This window comes from Astyanax mexicanus, chromosome 5 (assembly GCF_023375975.1).
Source record: "Astyanax mexicanus isolate ESR-SI-001 chromosome 5, AstMex3_surface, whole genome shotgun sequence".
NCBI classification, from domain to species: Eukaryota; Metazoa; Chordata; class Actinopteri; order Characiformes; family Acestrorhamphidae; genus Astyanax; species Astyanax mexicanus.
In genome coordinates this window covers 20859358-20883882 of record NC_064412.1, presented here as the reverse complement: position 1 = coordinate 20883882, position 24525 = coordinate 20859358, and the positions used below count along the sequence as shown (strand labels likewise).

At 35.2% G+C, this 24525-nt stretch overlaps 1 protein-coding gene across 2 annotated transcripts in view; it reads right to left on the bottom strand.

The window, feature by feature from the left end:
• The window catches only part of rgs8 (regulator of G protein signaling 8), a 32178-nt gene extending 7863 nt beyond the window's left edge, over positions 1-24315 (bottom strand). Inside the window, exons 1-3 of one of the 2 annotated variants that reach the window (XM_022675826.2) lie at positions 24058-24313; positions 7815-7868; positions 1356-1466 (exon numbers count right to left, since the gene is read on the bottom strand). In XM_022675826.2, coding sequence (XP_022531547.1) covers positions 1356-1456 — 101 coding nt within the window. In that variant the 5' untranslated portion in view covers positions 1457-1466; positions 7815-7868; positions 24058-24313. Of the gene's footprint in view, positions 1-1355; positions 1467-7814; positions 7869-24057 lie in introns of both variants that reach the window. The other variant, XM_049479806.1, reaches the window with a different exon arrangement.
• Between the last annotated feature and the right edge of the window lie 210 nt (positions 24316-24525).

Genomic DNA, 24525 nt, shown 5'->3' with positions numbered 1-24525 from the left:
AGTCACATGATTTGATAACTTGTGGCTGAACTCTTCAAATCAACAAGACTTGAGTAGAGTTTGACTTTACCTTTACTTTGACTTGGTGGTTTATTGGTTAATTTAATGGAATAATGAAAAATCCTGCATAGTATTATAGTTGGAATAAATACAAGCTTAGATTATTGTCCGTTTAATATACTACAAATAAAATTCTTCAGTGGTGTTAGCTATTGGAATGGTGTTATATTTGTTGACCTGACTGTGACTTAAAGTTTGACTGTATGTGTCCACTACCACTTGATGCATCCTAATAATTACAATAGAGAGACGTCCGGCAAAAAAGTTCAGCAGAGTTCAACTTTACTCAAATGACTTGGCTGTACCCAGCCAATTGGGGAAGAGTAGGCAGCGACATCACACACATACCAGCACCACACACCACGCAGGTGCCTGTTAGCCAAGGAAAATAAGCTAAAATGGAATATGGAATATGGATTTTGCCTACTTATGCTCCTTTTTTTTTAATTCAAAAACGTCACAGACCAAATGTGTTGAAGAAAAGTGCTAGTGGACACATACCGTAAGATTTAGGACTTGACTTTGGATTTGAGTGTCCTTATTAATTACATTCTTTAGTGTTTATTGAATCGTCATTAATCTATACACTGATAAAATATTTATTGGCAAAATTTTACTCATAAATGTTCTTTGACTCAGTATAGTTGTAAATATAAACAAATTTTAATTGTATTGATCTTAACTCAATCAAAGCTAGATGATAACTAGAAACAGTTACGTTTATTTAATTGAATTTAGTTTTGTTCACACAATAGTTTAACTAACTCATTTTTTTTACAGTTACCGCAGTCTTAACAAATTTAACTTTATATATTTTTAAATACCTGCCAATACTAATAGTATAATATTGCAATGGCACAATAATAAGCATTACAAGTGCAAGCAATATACTGTGACAAGGAAGAACACGGGATAAAGGTAGCTTGGTCTTACAGCCTACAACACTAAGGCTATAATCAAGACATACATTACCCTAGTTTATGCGTAGGATAAGGTAGCTTTGGGCAGCAGACCACACAAAGATGGTAAGTAAGGGAAAGGCCACACCCAATATGCAAATATATGGTGCCAGGAGCCTAATGGGAAAGCTGTATGAACCAACACTGTAGAAAGACTAATGACACTTGCAGTATACTAAAAGTATACTGGTTGATTTTTTTTTTTTATTGGCTCAACAAGCATTTTAAGTTCTCTGAACTCATTTTATTGAGTTGTACTGGCCTGTAAATTCACTTAACTTGATAATATTAGTTCTTCTGACTAAAACACAAAATCACTTTTTAGAGAATACTTACTTTAGGTATCTTGCTGATCTTTCTGGCCCAGGAGGCAAAAATTCTGAGAAGTCGCTGCATGAGTCGGATTTATTGGACAAGCATCCAAGTCTGGTTTTCATGGTTGTGGATCTGGAAAACAAAAAGGTCAGATAATGAATTAAAGAGGATGCCAGGATAAAAGACCACACAGGAGGAAATATTACAGACCAAACACAGTAATAGAAGAGCATGCTGAGATAACTCTGAGCAATAAACAAAATGGGCTGAACTCACCTCTGACCTTTACATTACATACAACTGGGAGCCAGGAGAGTAAATAACACACCGTGGGCCATATCAGAGCATTTTATTTATTTTATGGCCAGTTGGCTATCAGGTTAGATACCTCGCAGCAGTAAAGGTCACATGATGATGACTCAGTTATTAATCACATTGTTCTGCTATTGCAGCATGGTGCCTAAAATAAACAGACCCAAACTGGGAACCCACACTGATATTGGGTTTAGGGAAAGATTTTTGCTGGCCTGCTTTTTAACGTTTGTTTCAAGAGAACTACTAAACAATTCCCAGACTACCGTCTGCCCTCAGCTTTGCCAGATGAGAGTAGACATACACTACACGGAATATAAATGTAATTTGCTGCTATGTATTAGGGACAACAAGGATTATGTGCTTTTTATGCTGACCTCCAAAAACCCACCAGGCTTAGATAGATGTCCTGGGCAAAAGGTGCTCAGTGCAAAAAGAACAATGGCTTATTTCTCAGAGAAATATTTTCTCCATTTTTTTGCACCACTTTTCACACAATTAGAGCTTGTTTACACCTTAATTGCATGAATGTGTTCCTTGTCTGGATCATGTCTGCTTTAACTTTGGCAAGATACAATAGTACTTTCTTTCTGAGACGTGTTATAATTGTATTTTTGTTTCTTCTCTTGAGATTTCTGAATGTAACACTTGAGGGCAGTTTCTCACACTGGGATAAAGCCAATGTCTTGGAAAATGCAGTACTTTTTAATGGTGACTTTCCATTTAAAGGAAAATATAGCCTACAAAAATCTTAATCTCTCTTTGGTAAATGTACCCATGTTTTCTTTCTCTCATCTGTGTTGTATTCTGCCCTGTTCACCTGCTTATCCATTGGATTATCTGATCAGTCAATTATGAGGCAGCAGTGTAGTGCATAACAACATGCAGATATAGAGCAGCTGCGTTAAGTAAGAGTCATATTAGCCATCAGATTAAGGAAGAAATGTGAGCTTTTGGTGACATGTGATGACATTTTGAAGGTGATGTGACTATTACTGCCAGAACCCCTTTAAAAATAATTCCCTGTAAAAAAAAAAAAAAAAAAAACGGTTGTCAGCAATTAAAGGTATTCTACTGTGGTATAGCATTTTTTATTTATTTATATATTATTTTTTGTAATTTAGTCCTTTATATAATACTCTGAAAAAGGTACTTACTGTACTTAATTACCTTTCCTCACAGTTTTAGCTACAGATATTTCCAGCAATGTAAACTAGATTTTTTATTTAGTTAATGTAAACAGTATTTTTTTTTTACCTCTTGTTAATGTTATTAAAAAGCCAATACGCCCTAAACCATATTTTTCCATTAATAGCTGTAGCCCAGGGGGAATCAGTACACACTGATGGCGAGTGTCAGAAACTGTTGGACACACCCAGTATGCAAATAGATTGTGACAGAAGCCAGTGGAAAATAAGCTGCCAATGGGAAGAGACTAAACTCAGTTAATTATAAGTTGGTTAAACTCAAAGATCTCAGTTTAAGTGTATATGTGCCCACAAATGTTTAACTAACTCAAAATAGTTGAGTATTGTTTAGAAATCTCCAATTTAATGTAAAACAGACTTAACAAACAACGTATAGGTTTACAGTGTAGCATTCACAAAAAAAAACTAACCAAATCAAAAATAGAAAAGAAATTGCAAAACTTGTTGACTGGAAAATGTCTGTATTATTAGAAAAGAAAAGAAAAGAAAAGAAAGGAAAGAAAAGAAAAGAAAGAAAGAAAGAAAGAAAAGAAAAGAAAAGAAAAGAAAAGAAAAGAAAAGAAAAGAAAAAAAAAAACTTTATCAGGGTTAAAAGACAAAAGTTAATAACATCTCAGTTTTTAAAACATACTTTATTACAAAACAGCCAATCAGAACACTCCAAGCACTAAAGGTCACATAATCAGCCAATGAGACGCTGACAACTTAATTCCACAAAAGAACAACTTTCACCTAAAACTTCTTTAAAGTCCTGCAGTGAATTTCAGAAGGACTTCAGAAGTTGAACTGTCAGCTTCTTATTGGCTGATTGTGTGACCTTCAGTATTTGCAGTGTTCTGGGATATTATTAACTATTCTAATTATTAATTATTTTCACCCTGATTAAGGCCTGAGTGACAAAACACACCGAAATTCTCCAGTCAACCAGTGCTGCTGTTTTTTTTCTTCTATTTTTGATCACTTATTTTGTTGCCAAGCACCTTGTTGTGCTGTGAAGTTTCACCAGACCTATAAACTTTTACAGCAAATCAAATCAGAAAGTGATCCCGCAGTCAGTAACGCACGTTGATGCAAGGTGTAAACAGTCTCTTGGGTAACGCGTGAGTATGCTATTACCATGTGTTTTCATGAGAAAACCTGATGTGAAACAGGATACACAACAACTGCAAGGCTGTCCCAAATCCACCAAAATATGTTTGCTATGTGCTTCCATGCTTTCTACTAATAAACACAGTATTACACCATAGCAGTGATCTAAAGGCTATGAACACATTCATGTAGTGTGAAAATCTCATGAATGGTAATAACATGCAGCGTAGGCCAGCTATACCAGGTAAAGAGCTGTTGTCTACGACCAGATCTCGATATGTTCATTAATTAATTTAAACAAATAATTTCACCATGCTGTGGGGAAAATCTGCTTCAGAAATGTTTATTTAGAATTATCCTTCACTTCCAGACAGTTCTCTAATCTGGATTAATAGAAACAGTGTAACTGCATTAGAGAGAACTGAACACATGCTTTAAATATAATTCCAGACATTTCCTTTAACTAATCAAATCATCATCAAGATGTGACTTGTTTGTACATCTGCACGTGCAGTGCAACAAATCAAGACCTGGCTAAGTTCATTCCGGAAAGAAGAAACTGTACTGTAGTGAAACTCACACTCTTTAAAATAAAGGTGCTTCAAATGTTTGATGTTCTGAGCAATGCCACTGTAAAAAAAATATTCACTGGCTTAACTTAACTCAGTTGAGTCATCTTTTTGCTTTGACTCAGTTAAGTTGTAAATATATAGAATTTTAAGTTCATTCAACTTAACTCAATCAAATTATCATTTAGATTGGTTAAGTTGTAAATATATTGCATTTTTGCTCAAGAGTTCACACAACAAAAAGATAATTAAGTTCTGTGGACTTCAATAATTTAGTTTATTTACTATATATACATAATATATTTAGCTCATTATTACTTAACTGCCAATCAATCAATTCATATATTGTATTACTGTACACCCAGGATAAGGTAGCTTTGGGCAACAGACAACACAAAGATGGCAAGTAAGGGAGAGGCCACACCCAATATGCAAATATATGGTACCAGGAGCCTATAGGAAAGCTGCATGAACCAACACTGTAGAAAAAGCATTGACACATGTAGCATAGTAAAAGTTGGTTCAAATCACATTTGTTCATTGGCTCAACAAACATTTTTACGTTTTCAGGTTGAAGTTCTCTGAACTCATTTTATTGAGTTGTACTGGCCGATAAGTTCACTCAACTTGATAATATTAGTTCTCCTGACTAAAACACAGAATTACTTTTAAGAGTGCATGGATCAATGATTTATATATTTATAAAGGTCCACTGATAAATGTCAAGAACTATAATAAAAACAAATGTACTGACTTGTTTAAACTTAAAAAGGGTTCTTTGCACATAAAGTGTATCTCAAAAAAAAATAATTTAATTAAAAGTTACTTTATTTCAGTAATTCCGTTCAAAAGGTAAAACTCATATATTATATAGATGTATTGCACACAGAGTGATCTATTTTAGGCATTTATTTATTTTATTGTTCAATTCCCAATCTGGGTGACTAAGCTGTGCTACACCAATAAGAGTAGTTGGGCAAGACTCCTAACACACTGGTCCACCTCTGTAATAGAAATAACCTTGTAAATCACTGCCATAAATGTTACTGTAAATTATTTAATAGTAAATAATAAATAATAAATATTTCTTTTACAGTATACCAATGGGCATATTGTTAGAAACATTTTTGACATTGGTTAGCTGTTTAGTATAAAGTATTTCTACACATTTGCATAGTTTTACTCAAGTCAGGGTAAGGGTCCTCAAAAATAGAAAGCAGTGCTTTACTGTGGGAAATCCTATAAGAAAAGAGCTTATTTGCTTATAGCCAACTCCAATGTGAGTAATTGAAAGCACTGACGTGTTTTAACAGATCCTTCCGTCAGAGAGAGGAAGATCAGCAGATTTCAGACAATGCCCTGCACAAGGAAACGTCTGACTAAAAACAAGTGAGGAATATTTACATAAACCATTCGAATTGATTTCAGTGCTATATGTAAGGATGATGATGTAAGGACGATGATGTAAAAAGCTTTAAAAACAAGACGTAATATACATTCAAACAAATAGATACACATAAGTACATTGTTTAGGCCATGTGTTTGTCTGGAAGGGCAGGGGAAGGGCAGTTATTAAACAAATGCTCATAGTATAATTCACCTGTCTGACGACAGAGAGACACACATGGTGAAAAGACAACTTTATACTATGCTAGCTATGGGTTTCTTACATAATATATTTTCATAATAATGGTTTTCCCCTCCATCCCATCTCACCATCAGTGTGTAGTCTTGTTGATAATGGTTACCTTCCCTTGGGTTAGTAGTCAACACATAATATATTTCCTGTCTATTGGTCATTTAGAAAAAAACTGAAAAAAACTTTTTCTGATTGAATTGATACCTTATTTTCCAACTGGAATGATAAAACTAACCCTTTAAACATACAACACTGAATGAGGGCAGTCAGCCACTGGATGAAAAGTAATAGAATACCCAAGTGAAGGTAGCCCTGGTGGGCAAACCTGCACCCTGATGGTAAGTTAGTGGTGAGGGACACGGCCATTATGCAAATAAATGATGCCAGGAGCCAATAGGGTATATGCATGGGTTATTATCACGATGCTACATTATGTAATATAAAATTCACCAAAAGACAAAAAGCAATTTTAATATCTGGAAAGTTCTCCCACAGCACTTTTCTGCACATGCACAATGAAGAGCTGGAAAAGGTGGCGTTTACTCAAATGCATTTAGTTATAGGCGTCTTTCTTGCACAATTAGAACTTTACTAAAATGACATGAGTTCAATCATTTGGATATTATGATATAAGTAACACTAACTAATTTTACTTGCGAGAGTATTGATGTTACACTTTACAGTGTACACTGTAAACCCTAATAAGTTAAGCCTACTCAATCATTTGATTCGAGAATTTGATTTTTAGTAATTATCATTTAACATTTTAAGTTTAAGTAACTATACTATCTTACCTGTTTAAGTTTGTTGCAATTATTATATAAAGTTGTTTACACACAAACCTGGGGGGGGATCACTACACACTGATGGTGAGTGTTAGTCAGAAACTGTTGGACACACCCAGTATACAAATAGATTGTGACAAAAGCCAATGAATAATGGCTTTTTTTGCCAATGACAACAGAATACACTTAATATTTAGAAACTGGTTCAACTCAAAGATCTCAGTTTGAATGTATATGTGCCCACAAATGTTCAGCTAACTCAAAACAGTTGAGAAACATTTAGAAAAAAATTGATGTAAAACAGACTTAAGTCCAGATAAGTTAAATTTACTTAAAAAAAATATAGAAAACTGGTTACCTTAAAAAGGTTAAGTAAGGTTAAGTAAGTTAACATGACTTAAATCATCAAGTCCCAACAACTAAAAGGGAAATTGATCTAACTTTTTTTTTCTTTGCTATACCGATTCATTTGCCCAACAATTCTATTAAATTCTAGTAAATAAAAATTCTTCTTAATTTGCTTTAAAATTCAATTTTACTTAAATATTTTTTAGAAATATTAATGAGAAAAAAAATTGATTTCAGTGCAAAAATATCTATTTGAAATACAACAGGCATGTCTCTTGTAACTGCAATATTCTTAATCAATTCAACAAAGAATGATCGTGAATAAATCCAAAACAATGCGCATTCCCAGCCTCAGTCGACAAGAAAAAATTACTAGTCCTGCAACCCCTACCAGGAGCCTTGTATTTTAAGGGCTTTTGCTCAAGAGCCCAACAGTGGCATCTTGCTAAACTGGAGTTTTGATATCTTAATTTGAGTGTTTTATGTCTAAAGAGAGATGTAAATTGTTTAATAGTACAGTAAGTATTTACCTTTGTTTTCTTGCACTGTGTCCTGCCTGTGTTTCTGCAGTATACTGGATTTACCTGTAAAAACAAAGGAGAGGCTATAAGTGCTGTTGGTAAACACACTGTTCCTCTGTTCCTCAATTACCCCCCTGCCAGATGCCAGCTCCGTCATTTTCACACTCACCTTGTTTTGCTGTTGCATTCAAGTGTACCATTTCATAGTGCACACACACATACACACAGGCATCAGACAGTTCTGGACTCATCTGAATGATCATTTCAAAGCACAGCCTGTTCTCATCTACATGATAAACAGGATATATAACCTATAAGCCTATAAGGTTCCCGGTCCTGGTGCTGGAGTACCTCCTGTACAGCACACTTTCCTGTTTTTTTTTGCTCAATACCCACATCAGGAGGAGATAATTTGGCTAATTAGTAGGTTCAGGTGTGTTTGGATCAGGAAGAACACTGAAATATGAAGCACACAGAGTCCTTTAGGAACAAGGTTAGAAGACTGGTGTATCTGCAGGAACAATTTCTGTATTTTTCTGTTTTTTTTTTGTTTTTTTTTTACAGTTAAATCATACAGTAAATATCTGTATGTTTAATGATGTTCTGTTGTGAAACTGAAGATGCAATGCATCTTGGGACGTGCTATAAATACAGCAGCTAATAGAATACATAATAGCATTTACTTTGTTTAAATAGAATTTACTCCAAATAAGGAGTAAAATGTAGCTAAATTGGACATTTAACACTCAAAAATATAAGGTAAAGTTTGCTTAACATTTATTTGCACATTAGGCAAAGACTCTATCTTTTCTATTAGCTCCTGCTATCATTTATTTGCACAATGGGTGAGTCCCCACCCCTTACTTACCATCAGTGTGTAGTCTTGCATGTGTTCAGGCAGTCAAACATTATAAAAAACATAGCTGTTTTATTTTTTGTTATTAAAAACTGTGGGTGAGAACACACAGCTATTATGCAAATAAATGATTCCAGGAGCCAATAGGAAATAAGTACTTTTTGTGTAACATACTAAGAAATGTTAAGTAAATGTTGCTTTTCATTTTTGTGATTTTCAGCCAAGCAGTTCAGCATTTGCCACTGTGATCAGGAGATTGCTGGTTTGAATCCCACTCATGCAGCTCGCCATCAGCTGCCAGAGCCCTGAGAGTGCACAAATTGATTTGCTCTTTCTGGGTGGGTAGAAGGCTCTTATTCCCCTCATCACTCCAAAGGGTGATGTCAGTCAGTACAAGGCATCTGTGAGCTGATGTATCGGAACCGGGTTGCTGCGCTTTCCTCCGAGTGCACTGTGACGCTACTCAGCAATGCTACATCAGCAACAGTTCAAAAAAAGGGGGTTCCTTAGGAGGCATGTGCTACTCTTCACCTCCCTTTTGTTGTGGCATCACTAGTAGTGACTAGAAGCTGAATGGGTGTGCGTGCATTCTACTCATCAAAATTATTTCATGAGATATTTACAGTATTTTTCCTGTGAAATATCTTTTCACAGTGTGGTTCAAGATGTAGTTTACATGCTTTTCTTTTAAACCTTCAGCTCTGGCTAAAGAAAACCATCCATTCCATGTAGAACAGATGTGTTGGCACAGTAAGACGAGTTCTAACCGAGCAGTTTAATAACCTTTTGAAATAATCTCCGTTGTCTCCAGATGAAGCTGTTTCTCTGAGCCAGTTGGGTACTTGAGGCTGAGGCATCATACCCTTGCACTCCAGACACGTGCCATGCTATTTATAAAGCCCACTGACAAATCCATCTAGTCAGAGAGAACCCAGCGCATGTACTATTCAGCCATGCAGAAAAAATAAGTCCTGGAGGGGCTTCTATAAAAAGATGCTCTGAGTATTTCGTCCTTATGAAATTCTCATGAGATGTCTCATAAAAATTAAATCTGACAAACGTTTCCCTTCCTCCTTTTTAGGGGGAGAGGTCTTGCTTGTCAGCAAGTGGATAGTCTAAAATTCTCTTTGATGTGAGCGCTGTGCAGTCCTCGGCTTCCTGGAGATGCTAAAGTCTTTGGTTTTGTAACATGCAAATCGCCAGCGGATTGTCCTAGATTTCGTTTCTATATTGATGCTTTTGTCTTTTCCGTTTCGGGCAGAACCTCAAGCTGTATCATACAGTGCTCTAAATAACTTCTATTTTTGCATATTAGTTACATGTAAATATTTTGGATCATCCGTCTGAATTTAATATCAGATGAAGACAATACGGGCACACAAAAAAAAAATCAGCTTTGGAGCAATTATTAATTTTTTTAAAGATTTATTCAAAAATGTATTTCAATCTTGACGATTTACTTATTTCAACTCACAATTATTTTTTTTTTTTTCATTTGGCTCACTCTTCTTTGCTGTATTGTTTAAGCTCGCTAAATTAGGAAGGTTTTAAATAAAAAAAACTAATTGTTTAAAGGATTACCACATCTTCTCAATTGAGAACTTTGATTTGGACACCACAAAAACATAGTCTTTTTTTATTACTTTCCCATTTTCTCCCTAATTTACAAGGCCAATTATCCAACCCACTCATTAGGTGATGCCCTTAAACCCAGGAGGGTGAAGACAAGCACATGCCTCCTCTGATACATGTGAAGTCTAAGCCTGCTTTTTTTTTTTTTGAACTGCTGTTTATGCAGCATTGCTGAGTTGCGAATTGGTTCTGATACATCATCTCACAGAAGCCTTTTGATGAAATGTGATGTGATGTGGGGAGAAAGCAAGGCCAATTTTGCTCTCTTTTAAGGCTGTGGTAGCTGATGGCAGGCTACATAAACAGGATTCGAACCGGTGATCTCCTGATCAAAGTGGCAGCGCTTAGCCTCCTGGACCACTCGGAGTCTTTTTCTAATCCATTTAGAGACAGGCTTGCTTCTGTGCTTTAGGCCATCGTCCTGCTGCATAACCCAATTGCACTTTAGATAATCAGTTCAAATCTGTGTTTGTGTTCACTTATGTTGTATTTGATTAAAATTAGCTAGAATTTAAGCAATATGCAAAAAAAACCTACAAAAAGTAAGAAATTGGCAAGAAATTAAGTCAAATATATTTCTTCTCAGCACTGTCTAGCATTGACCAAAGACAGAATATCCACCTTATGCAATATTGCTCTTTGTCAGCATTGTATAATAAAAAATATCAGTTTAGGTTGATGTTTTAGGAAAAATATTTGTTTAAAATTGAGCCTTGGGACATTTTTTGATGTAGAGCACCAAACCAAAGAAGTTTGTCATGGCTATTATGATCAAAGAAGCTACTGTGTTTGGAAACTACTTGAGGCAGAGAGTCATAATAGATGCAAATTCTAAGAATTTGGGCACTATTCATATTTTTGGCTATTCTCTAGCATCCTGGAATGAATCACTGTCTAAATTTAAAAGTTACTGTAGCAGTGTGTCATGGCTCATACGGCTCATAATGCTAATAATGAACACGAGGAGAATCAGTATTCATTAGTGACCAACATATGTACATATATTATTATTATTTATATTATTTTTAAATAAACTATATTATTTTAGCCCACAATACTATAAACTATTGTTGTGTGAACAAAACTCAAGTTGAATAAACTTAAAATTGTATATATTTACAAAATAACTGAGTCAAATCAAATTGATGACTTGACTGAGTTAAGTTGAGACAATATTTTTTTTAGTTGTTTGTCGTAGCTATTATAATCAAAGAAGCCACTGTGTTTGTGTGTTTGGAAACTAACTGAGGCAGAGAGTCTTAATAGATTCTAAACATAAAATATTGGACACTATTTATATTATTCATATTTTTGGCTATACTCTAGCATCCTGGAATGAATCACTGTCTAAATTTAAAAGTTACTGTAGCAGTGTGTCATGGCTCATACGGCTCAATGCTAATAATGAACACGAGCAGAATCTGTGCTATAAAACATACAATGACTTTGCTGTTTTTACACAAACCTCAAAGCTAACTTTGCATACTGGAGGGTCCAGAGAGGTCATCATTAGTGACACGTGATGCACAGTGCAAGTGATTCTGCATGGCTCAGGAACTCATCTCAGGAGAACAACATCATATTCTTCCAGTCAGTGAATGTGAAGCTGCTGCAGTGGGTCTGTGATGGGTTCCTGTGCGAGATTGCTTCCTGCAGAGCCTTTTCTGCCCACTGTTAATGTGTCATGCCATCTGATCTCCTTCCCTCGCTCAGGCTATTTTTGAGCTCAGGGCTGCTTGCTCTGCTGAGGGAAACCTCTGTCTTCTGAATTCTGGGTGCCAGTGTGTCCAGCTACAAAACAGCTAATTATAGATCACAGATTAACTGGATGCAGTGTTTTGTATATTCATAAATATTAATAAAGTAACTTATAGGTCAACATCAGTATGACTGAATTTTTTGTCCGCAAATTGATTGTTTAAATTTTATACACTGTAACATTTGTCAAGTTTATTTTACGTAAGAGAGAATGTGGGAAACAGATTGCCCAGAAAAACGTTATGCAAATATAAAGATTATTTTTAAGATACGATTATAACTGTTGGTTCGCAGCATCGATTATTTGTGTAACTCAATATCAGTGTGAAATCTAAACTTACCAAAGGTTACCATCCCTTTGGTATTTAGCTAATAACCAAAAAAAGGATTAACAGGACTGCCAGTATATTTTATTAGCTTCTAATTAGCTTCTAATCACATTAGCTTCTAATGTGCTTCAGTTCATATACAGGCAAAAAAACATCTTTACGTTGTTTTTCCCATCAGAAGTCCTTTTACCGTAGTTTCAATGGCTTATATTACTACAACCAATGAATCAACCATTTACTCAACTACCAAAGCGAAGGTGATCCTAGTGGATAATAATGCACACTGATGTTAGTGATGTATATCACGCCCATTATGCAAATAAATTAAGCAAGAAACCAATAGGGAACTTTTTAGAAAATCTAAATGTATAATAATCATTATGAAAAATTCAAAATGTTTTCATCAAATTTTAAATTTCACTAAAATAGTAAACCCTGTCACTGTCCAACCAGTTTTAAGACTTATATACTAGTGCATCTCAAAAAAATAGAATATCATTGAAAAGTTACTTTATTTCATTAATTCAGTTCAATATGTGAAATTCATATATTATATAGATGCACACAAAGTGATCTGTTTTAAGCTTTTATTCCTTAAAATAAATTTTATTTTTGTTGATGATTATGCCTTAAAGCCGATGAAAACTCAAAATCAGTGTCTCAGAAAATTTGAATATTATATAAGACCAATTGGTACTTGGCAGTGTGCCAAGTCCTGCTGGAAAATGAAATCCACATCTCCATAAAAGTTGTTAGAATAATGAAGCATAAAGTGCTGCAAGATTTGAAGGTTTGGAGAGGAGGATTTCATTTTCCAGCAGGACTTGGCACACTGCCAACACTACCAAAAGTACCAATTGGTCTTGTATAATATTGTAATTTTCTAAGATCTACATTGGCTGTAAGCCATAATCATTAACAATTAAAAACAATGCTTAAAATAGATGTGTGTAATACACCTATATAATATATAGGTAGAGTTTCACATTTTGAACTGAGTTACTGAAATAAAGTAACTTTCCAATGGTATTCTAATTTTTTAAAATGCACTAGTATTATATGATAAATAGTAAAAATGATTTACTAACATTTAGAAACTCTGATTGATATAAAATATATGTAAGTGCTATACAAATCCAGATGTGTTATATACCTTTGTTGAACATATGATAATAATACATGCTGAGAGCTGTGGGTGTGTCAGGAGCATCAGTCTGCAGGACAGCATCTCTTGTTACTCACTGTTCCTGTCTGACTTCATTATTTCCTGGCACACAGGAAGTGTGTACTGGCCTGGAATCTGTCACATTTTCACTTCTATTGAAAATGACTCTCAATTTAGTAAAGCTCTTGTTTCACAGTGCTTTCAGGAAGTAACACTTTGATATATTTTATTTCTATTAATATATTTTGAAAAATAAATAATTAACAAGCATCATTCAAGCATTTCCTAAATTTATAAAGTCTGCCCTTTTTAATGCACCTTATTGCAAGACTGTAATGTTGAGATTTCCATTGCACCCCAGTGCCTGATTTTTTGCCCCACTGAAGAAACAATTTTAATTGGAAGCTTGCACTAAAAGTCAATCCACAATTAAGCAATTATTCAATTTATTAATGTTTCACACAAGGATGCACAAATCAGCCAATCACATATAAGAGGCCAACCACTGACACACATATCTATCAGTTAAGCTGTCCATACACGGCACGACTTTGAAAAGACTCTGAAAAGGCTTTTAACAGTCTGACACTCTCTCACATCTAAAGACTCTAAGATTTTATAAAGACTGGCGATCACTAACTGCAAGACTGCAGCTAGATTTATTCAGAGATTATTTCCCGTCATGCTTCTGGTGAAGTTTACATACAATATATATTACATACTATGTTACAAATAATGTGTTTATCAATACTGTGATTTATCAGAGACTCACAGCTCAACAAAAGTTTATTTTTCTGCCAGACTGTAATTAGTTCTTGATATTTTTTAATAGAATATATTTTGTGATCAACTCGTCCTATAAGCTTCATTACCCCCTTTTTTTGCTACAACCTTGAATAGCAAAGAATCACAGTTTCACTGCTGTACATTTCCCTTTGTTTTAGATAGAATTAATGCAATAAAGAACATAATTCTTGCAAAATGTGTATTTATTAAACTTGTTTGTATCAAAAATAACACTGCACAATAAGACAAAAGTGCAAAATAAAATGGCTTTAAATATAATGACTTTAAAGTTCGACCGGTACCACTTTAAAAAAAGACTACCTTTATAAAGGGTTTATAAATGGTTTACAATTAGTTTATTAATGGTTACTAATAAGGTTGTAAATGCCTTAAAAATCATTAAAAATCACATACGTAGAAAGGGCAACAATATAGATGGCTGTGGGTTCACTATTTGACAAACAACAGGTCATTGTTGCCCTTTCTATGTATGTGTTATAACTGATTATTAATGATTTTTAAGGCATTTACAACCTAACCAGTAACCATTAATAAACTAATTGTAAACTATTTATAAACCCTTTATAAAGGTAGTCTTATTTTAAAGTGGTACCGTTCTACCTGTGTTTACCTGTATATATTAATGTAAGAACACATAAGATCTATTAACTGCAAAATGTGTTCTTTTTTAAATCATTTCTAAACAGTCACATAAAATATATTCTTGCAGCTTCCCGTAGCTCTCCTATTGGTTGTTGACATTGTTTACTTCACTATTTGCGTAAATCAAATCTCAAGACTTAAGATAATATTAAACACGGTTAATTTTATTGGAGCGCCAAGACGCGAAACCGACTGACTAAAGCTTTCAGTTGGTTTTATTTAGCTATGTAAACACAGCATAATTTCTGTTAAGTTCAGAAGGTAAATGTGTTTTCTTATTAGAGCTGATATGGACTAAATCACATAACTAACTCTCACTGTCTTACAGCTCTCTCTCCCACATACACACACACCCAATAACAGCAAATTGTGTGATTCATTAGCTAACTTAATTTAATTGACTGACAGCCCCAATTTTCTAGTTTTGTTCTGCTGACTAACATTGACTTGATGCTCACACTGAAGCTTCAGTTATCACACTACTGGAATCTAGCCAGTGTTTCAGTGTTTTAATACATGTTGGCCATGCACATTCTCACTTTTATTAGTAACAACTCTTATGACTGTTAAATATTTTAAACAGCAAAAAGTATTTTACATGAGTTTCTATGAGTGTGAGTGGAAAGCCTGGAGGTCATCAGCACTGGGTTTACGAGTTCTCTCACTTCAGCCCTTCCATTAGTCAGGTGCAGAGGGCCTCAGAGCGAATGCCTGCATTCTCACCCTGTTTCACACTTTGTCATGACAGGAGCAGGGTAGGGCTGGGTCACGGCCCTCCTAAGGTTGGTGTTCTTCTATTTTTGGCACTGCCCTTTCTATGTGGTGCGCACCTATGAAACATGATGGCCGTCGGCACTTCACATCATATTTCCCTCAACAGACTGTTGTGGCCGAGGTCGGCCGTGCTATATTTAGAATTTATGAAACATCAAATCCTTGTCAGGTCCTTGTGTTTGTCTTATGTGACTGTTTTTGGGATTGCTAAAAAAAATAACATACCACATCTGGAAGAGTGTTTCTGTGTGTGATGCTACTGGAGGCACAGAGTCATGCACGTGAAATAGAGTATGATTGATTAGCAAGTGCACACTTTTTGAATTCTGTGGCAAAGTTCTACTAAAAAGTGATTTTGTGTTTTAGTAAGAGGAACTAATACTATGAAGTTAAGTGAATTTACCGGTCAGTATAACTCAATGAAATGAGTTCAGAGAACTTCTGTTCAGTTCAGAGAACTTTTAAAAAAATTAAAATGCTTGTTAAGCCAATAAAGAAATGTGACTTCAACCAACTTTTAGGATACTGAAAAAGATTATTCATTGGCGCAACTTAACTCAGTCAAGTCATCATTTTGCTTTGATCTACATTGTAAATATATACAAGTTTAAGTCTGTTCAACTTAACTTAGTCAAAGCTAGATTATAACTTGAGGTTTGTTAACACAGCAACAGTTTAAGTTTTTAATTTAGTTAATTATATAAATATAAATAAACAAAACAAAACAAATATATATATATATATACATATTTTTAAAGAACTGTCAATTCTGACAGCATAATACTGGGACAGCACAAGAGTGAACTCTATACTGCCAAACCAACATACTGTGCAAAAACATACATTGTTTTTTATAATTGGCTCAACAAGCATTTTTTCTTACAGTTTATGCAAAAAATAAAAAGTAGAATAAATGTTAGGAGTCCAGACTAACTTTTTCCCCAACTGTCCTAAATCTTAAAATATTGTCCTAAATCTTCGTATATTGTGTAATGTTGTGGGACAAATAAACCCAATAATAATCCTTAATTTAAAAGCAGTGGTGCTTTATATTATATGTAATCCTAACAGTATATTAACTGACATACCTATATAAAAGCCCAGTCACGCAAAAAAAATACAAATACTGCAATATACCATGAAACCGTCAGAATCTTGAAAAATACAGTGAAATGCATTTTTGGCCATACCGCCCACCCAATAGAAACTGTTCACATCCTAATTAGTCTTCTAAATCTGTATTCGGACAGGATTAGCTTTACCCGGGGCGGTGGAATAAAGTAAGCATTAATAGACAGCCACAATGATTTTATTCCTGTTCGAATATAAAAGATCAGACCTTTTTCTGGACAACATTCTTTCTGCTTCTGCATTGTTTACGCCCCCTTTTACCTCATGTAAAATTAACTGAGCTATAAAAATAACCTCATGTTCTATTAATCCTGTGTTAAATGTGGGTAAATATTTAATCAAATACTCTGGTTTTTGTAGCTTTTTTCAAGTATGGAGGCACCCAAGAAGTAGTTTTTTTGCATTGCACAGATACCTTGGGTGTTTCAACTGAACTCAACTAAACTAAACTTCAATTTATGCAGAGATTTTTTTTTTTTATCCCGTGCGAATCAGTCATATGATTTAGTGATGTCCTGTGGTATAAACAAATCCCGTTCTAATGGGCTGTAAAGTTTTCTTAGGTCACCCAATTTTGTTATTTTCAGTTACTTTAAAGGAAGTTTTGTAAAGCTTGTTTTTAATGTTCAATGCATTCTTGTTCTTAATGCACAAACTGTTAATTTTACCACCATTTTTGTTTATTTTTCCATGTCTCTAATAATAACTAATAACTATACTCTCATTTTCATTTTAAGTCTAAAGCTTTTCAGCTCCAGCTTTTCTGCCACAGATGCTCCTTTAGTCTTCATTTTGAGAGACAACAGTAACAGACTCCAGATGCAAATGCCACATCTGGAACCAACTCTAGTCCATTTTAGTGCACTTGTGCATAAATCAATGATGTAATGACACAGCTGGCAACAAAGCAACTGAGCAGCAAATCCAATTATTTAGGGTCCACTGCAATGTGTGGCTGTGTTTAAAGGGCCTGTAATTTACCTGTGTGGTTCATTCAATATAAATGTAAATAGCCTGACATTGATTAATTTAAAATGCACTGTGCTACAGTAGAGGCTAAATAATCAAAAGCATATTAGATTGTGGTATTGTGGCCTTGTTTGAGAAGAACCTTTGGTAGGGGTTTGGCTCTGCTGGGCTGTTCACTATTACAGTATGTGATTGCCGAGGGCAGAGAATCACCCAGCCAAGTAAACTGTCCTTGTTCTTCTCAAGATCAACTGCCAGATTTAATTTCTAATATTCCATCAGACTATGCTGCTTTTTTTCTGTGTGTTTTTGCAGAGGATAAATACTTTCATGGATTTTGCTTTTGGAGAGAATATACTGTATCTTGTGTATTTCACCAGTAGTGAAGCAGATTATATTATTATATGTAACAGTAATATGTAATATATTATTTCTAACACAAAAGCATTTTTTTTTTTTGCCAATTTTTACTGAAGTTGGACAGTTTGTATTAAAATTAGGATTTCTGGACCAATGGAAATGCCTTAAAAATAACTTGGAATATAATAATAGCATTATAATAAAATGTTTGTACATTGACTTAAATTGGAGGTTGAAAGTATTATCATGTTAAGAGAACTAACCTTCACTGAAAAACAAAATCTAGTAAAGTCATCATTTTGGTTTGTTTAAGTTAAGTTTTAAATCTATACAATTTTAAGTTTATTAAACTTAAGTGAGTCAAAGCTAGATGATAACTTAATTCAACTTAACTCAACTTAAGTAACTTGCTCTTACAGCCTATAACATTGAAGCTAACAATCAGTACATATGTTACACTACACACGCCTACACTGAAACAAATAGTATGCTTGATCTACTTAAAAAAATCATGTCAACTTTTTGCATCAGATAATTAGGTAGAGCAAGAGTAGTCATTGCATTTACTACTTAATTTTCTCAAGTAGGGCTAACATACTTTTTCAGGTAGTGTCAAATTAAAAGAGTCCATTGACACTACATAGGAAATTTAAGTATTGTCAACTTAATTTTCTCTTGTACACTGCTGACATAAAAAGCTGAGTTAACTCAACTTAAGTGTTTAATTTGTCCTTTTTAAAAATGATCTGTTTAGTCAAATAAACTAACAATTTATCTTTATTTTAACACTGACTTTCAATTTAATAAAACTTTAGTAATATTCACATAACTTATCCTTTTAAGTTAACCATGGGTATTCTCGACATATTTAATATATTATTATTTAACTGCCAATACTGACAGTATAATAATGGAGCAATACAGGAGTAAACTCAGTAAAGCGTGAACTCTGTAGATCAAAGCCAGCATACTGGGATCACTAGGAACACGGAATAAAGTTAATATGCTCTTACAGCTCTACAACACTGAGGCCTGGCAATCAATAGGTGTATCATAATTACTGCACGCCCAGGATAAGGTAGCTTTGGGCAACAGACAACACAAAGATGGTAAGTAAGGGAGAGGCCACACCCAATATGCAAATATATGGTACCAGGAGCCTATAGGAAAGCTGCATGAACCAACACCGTAGAAAGAGCATTGACACAGGTAGTGACTAAAACCCTAGTAAATATAACAAGATTTTTGTTTGTTGTGCAGGTGTACCTAAAAAAAAGATTTGTTGAGATTACATAAATAAATTATATTAAGGAAAAAATACACAATGTCTTGTATTTTGAACAAATGTGGAGTAATTAAAAACTAGAAATATTCATTTAAAGGTAGAAACATATTTTTTTGTTGTTAATAACACAGATTTAATTACGTTTCATTTACTAACGCTCAGATTTATTTTTTTCAGTGCAGTTACCTGTATTCTGTGTTGCTGAGGTGTCACTGTGTATCAGCCCGTTCCTAGAGTGTTTAATTTTGGGCTGCTACATAATTATGCTGACAATGTTGGCCAATTTAAATTAAAAAGAAAAAGTCTGAAAAATACATTGTGTGATTAAGCCTTTATTTATTAAATCATTTGAAAAAATGAACCACGTTTAATAGACTTACTGCATAGTTGTAAAAAATAAAAAATCTGCTTTACCAGTGTGGTTTAAAGTTGTCAAAACTGTTGAGTCTTTATGACTTAATTGAGAATTCTTTTCTTTTTTTTTGTGTAGATTTTTCATGTAAAACTACTTGAACTTAAATATGCTATTTTGAATATACAGTATTTCTGCATGACTGACATTAATATTCTGTGGCATCTGAACACACAAGCACAGACACAGAAAAATGCATTTTAATAATCAAAATGCATATATGATCACACAAAAAGACATTTAAAGATATAATCAGAGTGGTCGTATGCAGTTTGGGAAGGATTATTCCAAACAGGCACGTCACAGTGGAACAGTTCTCAGTAGGAAAGCCCTCTTACACCATGTTCATTATGTAATGCCAGTGGACTCAAGCATTACTCCAAATGAAGAGGGGGGGATGGGGTGCAGTTGTTATGGTTTTACTACAAAAAATACTATACAGAGAACCTCCCACTGTTCCACCACCAAAAAAAAGAAGCTGTGGGGTGCATGAGTGGGTGCATCAAAGTCCGTCCTCATCCCTGTCACTTCCTCTCATGACATTTACTATCCCTCAAAGCTCTGTGAGCAATTCAGTCAGACTGGAGATGGAGATGTGCATTTGATGTTGGCTCTTTAGAACACGTGCAAGTAGGGCTGTCTATTGGCAAGAACTTGGCGATATGCTATTTCATCAGGGGCATCGCTAGCCCCTCTTTAGGGGGTCTCAAGCACCTCTAAAAGGAGTCCCAGCACCCCTAAAAATGAAAGCATGAACTTATGTTCATTTTTTTAAGGGCTATTCCACCGAATGGGTGCCATTAGCTTGTTGGAACTTATGCAAATTAAACTTCTTTTTTTTCAGCTCTGAAGCTAATAACACATATATTTGTGTTGATATTGATATGATTGATGTTTATGCCAAAAAAAAAAAATCATTTTAATGGCACTTATTCCTGTTACTGGAACTCACTCCTGTTACTGGCACTCTTTCATGTTACTTTTTATGTTACGAGTAATAGGAATAAAAGTAACAGGAATTAGTTTTTAGCATAGAATAAGCAAAATCATGAAATATAGCTAAATGAAGGCTATGCCAATAGCACAAAGCATATTCTAGTGATTTTCCCAGAATTTGTATAAAAAACTAAACAAATAAGATGTAGGAATTAATTTAGGCAACAGAAACAGTCACAGTTACAATATGATCAAATAGACAGAAAAACAAATGAGGGAACTCAAATTTAGGCTTTCCATCTCTTCAGAAAAAACAACTGATGATGTCACTTCCTGTTGTAGAGACTTGTAGAATGTTCCAGATATTTCAGAAGGGGTGATGTGTTACGGTAACAGGATTGAGTAAAACCCAGGGACACAACTAAAATGTTTATGTTAATTTAAAAAGTATAGATTTATTATGATTTTTTTTTTTTTAAGCATAGATGGAATTTGGAGTCACACAACAATGCAAAATAAAAAAGTTCATAGTTAGAGAGTGGGGACAGGAAACAAATGCTATTTTTTCAGTGTTCTAAGTAGTTTTTAATTATGTTGTTAATTACATATCATACTTTTGCAATTAGTCATTAGGTCAATGTACAAGACACTGTGCTTCATAATAAAATGTATTTAAAAGTTATTTTGTGTGCACATTTATACACAAATGGCACTGATTCAGTGGAATGACCCTTAAACAGTTTGTCTATGATGAGCAAAAAAAGTAACAACTATATTAATAACAGGATTTTAAAATTGAATAAATGAATGAAGTTACACTTATACTACATATAGTGGCTTTCTAGAAACTCAAGGATGCTTTACAATCACGTTTTTTATACACAACCATTTTTTTATTCAGCTCTCATTCACACACAGGTGAGAAGCGCCAGCAAATAGCGTACAGCGTACCCTCAACCGGAAACAACCGTCCACCTGGAGGACTGCATCGGGCACTACAGCTTTTCCCCCAAGACAGACCCAAGAAGGAAAGTACAGCAGCACAAACAATTAAACAGCCCTCTTTATGCTGTTGTTGTTTGACGCTTTTTTAAAATTTAGTAAGCTAATGCAGCAGACAGATGATCAAACACTGGTTACACTGGAGTAAAAGAGGTTAGCTGTGGGTCTTGTGTTGTGTCCAGTTTGTGTGTTCTGGAAAAAAAATAGGAGACCACTTCCTGTACAGTCAACAACCTTCACCTGAATGTGGACAAGACAAAGGAAATGGTTGTTGACTTCAGGAGAGCACAACACACCCACTCTCCACTCAACATCGACGGGTCCTCTGTGGAGATTGTTAAGAGCTCCAAGTTACTTGGTGTCCACTTAGCAGATAACCTCACCTGGACCCTGAACACCAGCTCTACAGCCAAGAAAGCCCAGCAGCGTCTCTACTTCCTCCGGAAGCTGAGAAAGGCCTCCCTCCACCCATCCTCACACTCTTCTATAGAGGGACCATTGAGAGCATCCTGAGCAGCTGCATCACTGCCTGGTTTGGGACCTGCACTGTCTCTGACCGCAAGACCCTCCAGCGTATTGTGAGGACAGCTGAGAGGATCATCGGCGTCTCTCTCCCCTCCATCACGGACATTTACACCACCCGCAGCATCCGCAAAGCAACCAGCATTGTGAATGACCCCACTCATCCCTCACACGAACTGTTCTCCCTCCTGCCTTCAGGAAGAAGGTACCGCAGCATCCGGTCCAGCACGACCAGATTCTGCAACAGCTTCTACCCCCAAGCCATCAGACTCCTTAACTGCAGAGACTGAACTGATGGTTTTTCTGTACATGCACACACACTCTTACCCTACTTACCCCAGAAAATGGAAAGCACTAAAAACCCTACTACCTCACTGGACTCTATTGCACACTGTGTAATAGAGTAATTACTACCTCACCTGGTCCTTTTTGCACACTGCAAAATTTGCACACTGTCTTGTTATTTATTATTCTATGTCTGTATGGTGTTGTATTGTCTGTCTGCACTTTTGTACTGTTGCACTATTGTTCTGTCTACACTGTGTTTATGTGCACCATGGTCCTTGGAGGAACGTTGTTTTGTTTCACTGTGTACTCTGTATATAGCTGAAATGACAATAAAAACCACTTTGACTTGACTTTGACTTTGACCTTGATTTTACCAAATTGAAAAGTTATCCAAAAGCAGTGTGTAAGACTGGTGGAGGAAAACATGCCAAGGTACATGAAAACTGTGATTCAAACCAGGTTTGTTCCACTAAATATTGATTTCTGAACTCTTAAAACTTTATGAATATGAACTTGTTTTCTTGTTGTTATTTCAGTCATTTCTTATTTTCTGCAAATAAATGCTTTAAATGACAATGTTTTTATTTGGAATTTGGGAGAAGTGTTGCCCATGGTTTATAGAATAAAACAACAATATTCATTTTACTCAAACATATCTATAATCTATACTTAGCAAAATCAGAGAAACTGATTCAGAAACTAAAGTGATCTTAGCTTTACTGGCTTGACTGGAATAAAAACAGTATTTTCTTACATTACAATGATATATATATATATATATATATATATATATATATATATATATATATATATATATATATATATATATAAAAGTAGAGTTTACTTGTAATGCAATCAGAAAAGTACGGTTTATTGACATCATGAGTAACATGGGTTACATCACTGCTATGTAGTGGGCGGGGTTTAAACACAAGACAACAAGAACCCCTTCTGACACCAATGTTTGTATGTAAACATGTAAAACATTGAAATTGTCAATATTTAAACATCATTGATATTTTTCCTACATGCAAGAAAAATACAACAAAAATATTTTGCAGCATTCCACACTTGCAGCATCATCTAAACATGTTCTTTATAATCACATTTAAACCTCAGTCACGTTAATGAACTGTGCCATCATCATGTACCATCCTAACAAGCTTAATGAAATGAAATAAGACCATAATCTTCCCCTCTCTCTCTTTCTCTCTCGATATGCTCTTGCATCTTAGCAACAGCAGGCACATCAGATATCAGCAGAGATGAGAGGTAGGCAGATGGTGCTGAGATAAACAACCGAGAAAGGCAAAACCAGTAAGCAGCAGTGAGCTACACCCCCCATTCGCGACTGCTAGTCAGGGTTATGAATATGCGCCCTTACCTGAGCCGTGTGCTCTCGCGCCGGGTCTGCTGTTTCTCTCTGAATCCGGACGTTCTGTAGCCGCTCTGCTCCTGCTGGCTTTCTGAGGCTGGTGGAGGCTCTGCTTCAGCTCTACAGAAGCCTGCTATCTACAGTTGCCCACATATAGCAGCGAGCACGCGACGTGTTCATCGGTGTGAAAGCGTGGGGGAGCGAGGGAGCGGGGAGAGGAGGGAGAGAGATGAGAGGAGTGGGAGAGCGAGAGAAGCTTTGTGAACACGCTAGTCAGTCTGGACATTCATGTTCTCAGGCAATGAATGACACGCTGCGCTGCACAGTATAGCATTAGCATGGAAACTCTTTATAGAGAAGCCATCAAAGAGTGTTCCTAGGGATAGTATAGAAGAACCAGCGTTGGTGGTTAAACAGAACTAGGAGGTGGAATGAGCTTTGGCTGGGTTTTGGAACAGTTGAGGCCCTCGCTGCCTT